We start from the raw sequence: 8559 nt of genomic DNA on the forward strand, positions 1-8559 counted from the left end.
AAGGTTTACATCTTTAGGCACCATAATACGTCTGCCTTTGAATAGATCAATCATGAAGCTCAAGTTTTTATCTATATCGTTACAGCGGTGGAAATTTTCCATGTGGCGTGTGATACGACGGGATTCTTTTTCACAAACGACACAAAATGCAGTGCTAGAGTTTTTTTCATCTGTATATATTTTTGTTCTTCCTCTCTTGGGTTTATTTTCATGTTGCGTGCTAGTTCCGTGTGCAGCAGGATCTGTAAAAATAACATCGCTATAAAAATATAAAATCTAATAAATAAATATGTAGAGGTCTCAGCCAGCCGTGTGCTACACCACACCAGGTAGCAAATTTTGTGTCACGTGAGCAGCTATACCAGCCGCTGTTAAGCTCTGCCAGCCACCAGTGAAAGAGGGACAAAAATTAAAAAGTGCAGGAGAAATTTCTATTGGCAATTCGGGTGGTTACGCACTATCAAACTGCACGTTGAAAATATTTTCAGCCTCGCCAACATCCAGCCGCCGGTGAAAATGGCCAGCTGCAGTCCTGGCAAAAAAAAAATAGACTAATCTGGTCCCACCAGCCGCCACCTGGATTCTCGCGGCTGAGATCCCTTTATACAAACTGCTGACCAATAAATTAATTTAAAAGCAGAACTTACCGTTCATTTCAATAAACAGTATTTGAATCTTTTTCAATTCCAGGTACTTTTCGTTTATTCGACGTTTCCTCCAATGAATTCTGGCCTGTTATCATGAATCTATAGATATATTATTTTTCTATTATATTAATTAACATTACCGAAGGGTATAAGAGCTCAAGTAGGATTCTTCCAGACTTCAATCACTCGAAACAAATATTTTATCCTTTTTACAAATATTTCTACTTGTCACTCTCCTTCCAAATCAAGCGAATATCTGGAACAAAGGCGGAAATGCTAGAAATAACACACATGGTTTTGAATAATCCGGTTTTTCTCATGAGTAGCGAGAAAATACCATAAATTTTGATAATTTAATAAATATTTGGAAGCAGTCTTAAAAATATTTTCATTATTCTAGATTTTTCGAATAATTCTCAACTGCCAAAAATGTATAATTTTACTCGAAAACATAATTTATCAATAATGTGAAAGAAGTGAACTCCTTGAGCGACAAGGATGGAGTCCGTTTCCTTCATGATATAAAATAACTATCATGTAGCGAAGACATCTTAATTGAAAACTAGATAATTAATTAAGAAAATTTGGTTAACCGTTCAGAAAATGAACCAACGTTTTGGCAGTGTTCATGTGCAATTATAAACAAAATTAATATGAGAAACTAATTATTTGCAACAACCTGCAGGAAACAAAAGTGTCCTTGCTGCGCCGAACGACCCTTTGTACTAAAGCGTACTCGCTGGCTTCTGGACTCGCAGTATTCACTTCTTCTACATCAGTGCCTCGAATAGTTTACATTTTACTGAGCCAGTTCTTTTCCGCATTCGTGGTAAATATAAAACATTACTTGCATCGTTGCCTAAATATCCCTCCACAAAAAAATACCGACTAAGATCGAGAATTATGCCGCTAGAGCGCCTGCAGGAGAGCGAGTTTATGCAACCCGTTGAGCGTGCACGTTAATGAGTCAATGTCCGTCCTGTATGAATATTTCAACTCAGAATAATGTCACTTCCATTCCCAATCGAGCAAATATCTGGAGTAATGGCAAAAAATGTAGACATCAGAAGAAACAAATATTTTTGAAAAATTCCACTCTCTAACGGGATATAAGAAAGTACCAAAAATTGTTTGAATCTTAAAATTTCTACATTTTTCAGCTTAAAGATCAGTTTTTGCAACTGATGAAAAAATATTGGTTTTAAATTAATAAAAGACGAATTATCAATATTTAATTAGAAAATTCTGCTTACAGTCATTCAGAAAACGACGCAACGATTGATGAGTAGGAGTCGTTCTATTATTCTAACAAAGTTTTGAGAGGAATATAATTGATTTGTAGTTTCAGCTAGACAATTAAAGTACCTTGACTACGCGAAGAACAGACAGGCAATCACGAGATATGCCTGTCACGGTTTTCAATTTGTATTATGTAAAACCAAAGAGAACCATTGCGAGGCTTAGCCAACATGTGTTTGTCATTTGTGTGGTCAAAATATGAAGTTTTAACCAGACTATTTTGACACAAGCAGCTAAGTCTGCAAAGTCTATTTAGTTAAACAAATGAAAAGACTAATATCGATTGTTGTTCTCACAATTGTGTTTAATAAATGATGATTGACTACGCGATAGCTTTCAACCAACTGAACTACACCGCGTACTCGCTTCTTTAATCACGGATCTCTGATATATCACTTGACTTTTCATCAGCCAGATGAATTATTCCTATTTCTTGCATCGTTGACACATATTATAATGCCTCCAAAAAATTATTTTTCTATTAATTTCATTGCATTCCTTTTTTAAATTTAATAAAAACTGAAACAAGAGCTGGATTTATAAAATTATTAATCATTTTTAATATATCGTAATGATTGAGTCGAGCCTTGAAAGCTCGAAACTGTATTGGAATCGCACTACATGTCAGTGCGATTTATCAATTTTTGATAGAACTGGGAATGAAAAGTTGAATTATGAAAATTACGATTTTCAGGCTTGACTAAACGATTTATTTCTTCAAAGGTCTAAAATTTTGTATCATTTGGTAAAATTACAATTGGTCGATGAAAAATTTATTCCATGATTTCTCTTCCTTAAAACTAGCGATATATTCATCTTTGATAAGTTTTCACTAGTTTGCAGTTTACAAATTTTCAATTTTTGAATTACTGACAGACATTTATGCAAGTGAAAAAAAAAAATGTTTGGAATTTTTCATCGAGTCATTAGTATTTTATTCGTTTGGTTGCTCTAGTTCACTTGAACACGTACGTTTGACGCGTGATTTGTAGGTAAATTTCAGACAGCATGCAGGGCCGCACGACAGATCAGTTCTAAATTCAATATCAGCAAGCTTGTTCGTCTTTTTGGGGAGTAGAGTCATTATGCCCTCTATGTCTTCTATTTCATAAGACTTATTGAATTGGTGAGCTTCTATCCAATGCTTGGTGATACTTTCACATCGCAATTGGCACAGCAAACAGTAAAAGATATACGCTTCTCTCTTCCCCTCGTCTATTTCATAGACGATTTTGCAAGCATGGTTTTGGAATTCATTCTTAAAAAAAACTCCCTTGCACGATTTGCATTTAGACAGACGTGTCTTAAGATTGATATCATTTGGAGCCAGAATTCTTCTCCTCTTGAAGCGAAACCTATCGTAGCCATCATGATTATTTTTGTGTTGGTAGGCATCGCGAATTTCCTCTGCGCATTTCACACAAAAGCCAGTACGTGATGTCTTTTCTTGCAAATTGCCTTCTTCATCAGAATCGTCTCCGCATTCCTGCCTTGGTAAATTTTGTGCATTGCCACACTGATGGTTCTTAACACGGTGTTTGTAAAATACACCTCTGCACTCTGAACATTTGTCCAGTTCTTTTTCAAGGTCTACATCTTTAGGCGCCATGATTTTTCTGCCTTTGAAAGGATAACTATCGTAGCACTTGTTCTCATCTCTAAGGTTGCAGTGGTGGAAATTTTCAATGTGGTATTTTTTATCACCGAATTCTTGTTCACAAAAGACACAAAAACCAGTTTTGAGGCCTTCTTCATCTGTATATATTTTTGATCTTCCTCTTTTGGTTTGATTTTCGGGTTGCGAGGTAGTTCCGTGAGCAGCAGGATCTGTAAATAATAATATCGATTTAAAATAAATAATTAGATTTCTCAGCCAGCCACGCAGCAGTTGGCAAATTTTGGGTCACACGTGGAAGAGGGAAAAAATTAAAAATTGCAGAAGAAATTTCTATCGGCAATTTTGGTGGTTACGCACTATAAAACTGCATGTTGAAAATATTTCCAGCCGCCGGTGAAAATGGCCAGCTGCCAAAGCCGGGAATAATATTCAGCTATAAGCTGGGCCTACCAGCCGCCACTTTAACACTCGCGGCTGAGATATCTATTTATCAAAAAATACATTTCAAAGCAGAACTTACCATTCATTTCAATAAACAGTATTTGATTCTTTTTAAATTCCAGGTACTTTTCTTTTATTCGACGTTTCCTCCAATGAATTCTGGCCTGTTATCATGAATCTGTAGATATATTATTTTTCTATGATATTAATTAATATTACCTACAGGAATATGAGCTCAAATAGGATTCCTCCAGACTTCAATCACTCGAAACAAATATTTTGTCCTTTTTACAAATATTTCTACTTGTTATTCTCCTTCCAAATCAAGCGAATATCTGGAATAAAGGAGAAAATGCAGATGCCAGAAATAACACACATAGTTTTGAATAATCCGGTTTTTCTCATGAGTAGCGAGAAAATACCATAAATTTTGATCATTTAATAAATAGTTGGAAGCAGTCCTACAAAATATTTTCATTATTCTAGATTTTTCGAATAATTCTCAACTGCCAAAAATGTATCATTTTGCTCCAAAAAATTTTTTTTTTATCAATATTACGAAAGAAACGGCTCCTTGAGCAACGAGGATGAATTCCATTTCTTTCAAGATATCGAATGACTTTCATCGAATGTAGACATCTGATTTGAAAAGTAGATAATTAATTAAGAAAATCTGGTAAGTCGTTCGGAAAATGAACCAACGTTTGTGCTGGGTTCATGTGTAATTAATTATAAACAAGATTAATTTGAGAAAAAAATAGTTGAAACTGCCTATAGGAAGTCAAAAGTTTCCTTGCTGCGCCGTTCAATCCCTTGTACTAAAGCGTTCTCGCTGGCTTCTGGAATCGCACTGTTCACTTCTCTACATCAGTGCTTCGAATAACTGACATTTTACTGAGCCAGTTCTTTTCACCAACCGGGGAAAATATCTTACATTCCTTGCATCGGTGTGTTATCGTCCCTCCACAGGTATCTTAATGTCATTCGTCAGATTCCGAAATAAAAGCTCATTTTGAGTAAACACATTTCAACTTTTGCATTTTTTCGGAAATTACCCGATGGTGAAACCAGCATCAAATTATATGTGCCCTAATAATTTTATAGTCAAAGGTGGTTCTACTCAAAATTCCTAAAATTAGAATTGACTATTTTTATGCACACACATATATATTATGCTTCATTAATCAGATTTAAATAGTAATTTCAATAATCTTATTTCATAATAATAGCTTCGGAAAGCTTTCAAAATACGTTCTGTGTCTCTGCGAGAAATTCTGAAGTAAATAACTCACATCTTTATCTAAATTTAATCGCAACAACTTTTATTTGCTATCAGTGGAAAGTTTATCAATGCATATGTTGCACTTGAAGAAAGCACACTACAGGCTCTATGCAAATTTATTCTGGTGGCAAATTCGCTCCACACTTTCTGAGTTGTTGTGTGACACTTCAGCATGCCTAAGGAATCTTCTTTTGTTATGGTTTAATAGAGAGTGAAATCTTGACAAGTTTTCTTTTCCCTGGCACTGACGAATTAAATTAAGCGTTTTTAATTATTACTTTTTCCTTTTTACTGACCGCAATCAGTGGAATGAAAGTCGTTGCAGATTCGATGGTTTCACTTTTACTTGGCTTTCATTGACTTCGATAAAAACCAATTTCTAATGGGGGGATGCTAGGGTTTTACCTGACGATATTATGATCGCATTAATCATTGTAGTGCACCGATATATGTAATGATGTAAATTTTCTGGACCCCACAGGGGAGAGCGGATCGGTGCTCAACAATGATTAATGCGATCGTAATATCATCTGGTAAAAACCTGAAAAATTACAATTGGTGGGTTGCATGCTCACACGGCACTGCAGTCTCTCAGCAGATTCCCATGCAGGCTTCCCAAAGAGTCACACGCAAGAATAGCCCTGAAACCACATAACAATTTGTCCTCTCGCCGTCGCAGACAGATATTTGAGGCGTAATTTTCTGTATAATTGAGCCCATTTGCATCTATCCTGGGAAGCGACCAAGCGCGTGTTCTCGTATTTAATAGTGAGATGTGTTCTAAATTTGATTTTGTTTTTCAGGTGGCGGCATGAGAGGCCGCTCAGGCATCCCGAAAAAACACCATGACCCTGCGTCCCCGACTCTCGTCCTCTTCGCAATCCTATTTCCAGGCAAGTCGGCTTTCTTTAACTATATTTCGTAAATTGAGACGGATAAGAATCCATCTCAAATTTAGAAAGCTTTTCATGTAACAAGATGCACTTGAAAAATTGTCCTGTCACATACATATGGCATTTTATGTTAAAATGCAGTTTAACATGTATTCTATGCAATATGACACTAAAAGTATCCATGAAATACCAAGCCATTTTTAACGTCTAAATAATCATGTTTATTCTCCCTGGCCTCTTAAATTTTACGAAAAGCAAAATATGTTTCTAAAACTGTAGTCTGCATCATGATCTAGAACGCATGTCACGTAATAAAGACAAAGAATGTGAAACATTTTTCGAAAAAAGAGTGCGAGACACCTGACAATCAACTTATTATGTCAGGAAATTACGAGTGAGAATTTCAGTATCTGAATGTTGCGTTGCAAATTAGTTAATTAAAGAAATATTGCTCGGTCACTTGACTAAAAGAAAGTAATGTGCATTGGGTTGCTGTGCGGCGGGTTGCGGCACAACATGGTCTGCAGGTGTCACGGTGCTTTTCTGTATGTTTGGAAGTGCGGATACAACGCGGTGAGATTTATTACGCGGCGCAAACCACGTAGTTGTTTTGCTCGCTGAACTGAATAATTTTTGCGGCGCGTTTTCACTCTTTATCGCTGTGCTATAGAGACAGGAAGAGTTTCGCAGGAATTTATAAAATTATCTCAACTTCGCTAGTTCAGCTGCAAGAACGTTTTGAAACTCACAATCGCAGAGAGTGATGAAAAAGTAAAAAGCATAGAGTATACTATCGTTAATGATATGGTATATTAACAATCTACCAATAACAAAGTGTTATTAATTTTATCATAATATATTTTATTATTCACTAAAAAAATTAATTTTTATATTGTTTCATTCCAGGCTGTGTGGCAATCTCGCAAGGAGTTAGCGCGAGCGCCCTTCCAAAGACAGCGGCAACAACTGCGGCCCCCGTGGCCGAAGCGGCCGCTTTAATTCGCCAACAGCAGTCGCAGAAAACTGAACTGGAGCCTGAGGAAAGGGCAGATAACGTTCAAGAAATTATTTTAGAAGAGGAGGAAGAAAATTCATCCGCGAATGCAACTACAAAATCGCCACTGACTGGCAATCCGCAGGTGGACTACAAGTTTGACCCAAACTTGCCGAGGGAGTTGAATGGCTTCAATTTGAGTGAATATCCATTCTTTAGTTCTGTCCGCAGACCGCGTCCAAGAAGGCGCGCTTATGATGACGACGATTACGACGAATATGACGATTATGGTTCCTATGACGTGCGTTATTCAATTTACAGAACAACACATATGCACTCATACAAACTTTTATTACAGGAAGAGCCATCTCGAAGGGAGATAAATAAGAAGCGAAGACCGAACCGGCAACGGGAAAAATATGACGACGGAGGCTTTGAAGATAAAGCGCCAAATACAAAGCGCACTCCTACGGAAGAACCAACTTTGCCCTCAAAACCAAATAAATCGGTATTTGAACAGCCCAGAAAAGCACCGCGCATCAAGCCACCGGTGCCATTAAGTGAAAAGGAAAAGTACGCTCGACCTGCTGCACCACTACCACGAGAAAGGGAAAGAGAAAGAGATGGCGGTGGAAGGAGGAAAATCAGGCGTCAACTGGGCCCAAGAAGACCCTCTTATGATGACGACGATTACGAATATGACGATTATGGTTCCTATGAGGTGCGTTATTCAACTTACAACACATATACACTGGATTTATTTTGTACTCTTACAAATATGTATTATACAGGATGAGCCATCGCGAAGGAAATAAATAGGAAGTGAAGGACAAAACGGCAACGAGATCGCATTTTTTTCGGCCATTAATTGCAAAGAGGAAAAATTTTGGGATTTACAAGTCGAACTGGAAATATAAAATTCAAAACATGAAACTTATAAAATGTAACAATAAATATTTAGAGGGATGATTGGCACCCTTCTTGAACATGAGAGATAGAATTGCTCAACTGTTACGCATTCCTTCTCGCATCAAATTACGCTAGAAATCCTCGCTAGCCGAAATTCACACACGCCAAATTCACCACACAGCAAATTTAATGTTGGGCGCCATTTATGTAACGACACAAAAGTCGTTATTACTGAAAATTTAACAAACTTAACAAAACTCTGCTCTAAAATTAAGTTACCCTCAGTTCGCTGAAAAATGGACCCCTAAAATAAATTAACAGTGTTGCTGGTGTGTGCAGACAAATGAAACAACAAACAATTAAATCGTCAACCTCTCCTCTCGTGATTGACTTATTTCGCTCACAGCTCAGGTGAGGGAGTCTATTTCGTAATTTTCTCCTCCGTAGCTGCACTCACTGCTTTCTGCACGCACAAT

General features: G+C 37.0%; 1 protein-coding gene across 1 annotated transcript; it reads left to right on the top strand.

The window, feature by feature from the left end:
- The first annotated feature begins 4620 nt into the window (after nucleotides 1-4620).
- On the top strand, nucleotides 4621-8100 carry LOC135941010 (uncharacterized). Its single transcript, XM_065486211.1, has 5 exons — nucleotides 4621-4636; nucleotides 6091-6180; nucleotides 7087-7475; nucleotides 7533-7895; nucleotides 7966-8100. The coding sequence occupies exons 1-5, from the start codon at nucleotides 4621-4623 to the stop codon at nucleotides 7987-7989; spliced, it is 882 nt and encodes a 293-aa protein (XP_065342283.1). The 3' UTR covers nucleotides 7990-8100.
- Nucleotides 8101-8559: the final 459 nt, after the last annotated feature.

This window comes from Cloeon dipterum, chromosome 3 (genome assembly GCF_949628265.1).
Source record: "Cloeon dipterum chromosome 3, ieCloDipt1.1, whole genome shotgun sequence".
NCBI classification, from domain to species: Eukaryota; Metazoa; Arthropoda; class Insecta; order Ephemeroptera; family Baetidae; genus Cloeon; species Cloeon dipterum.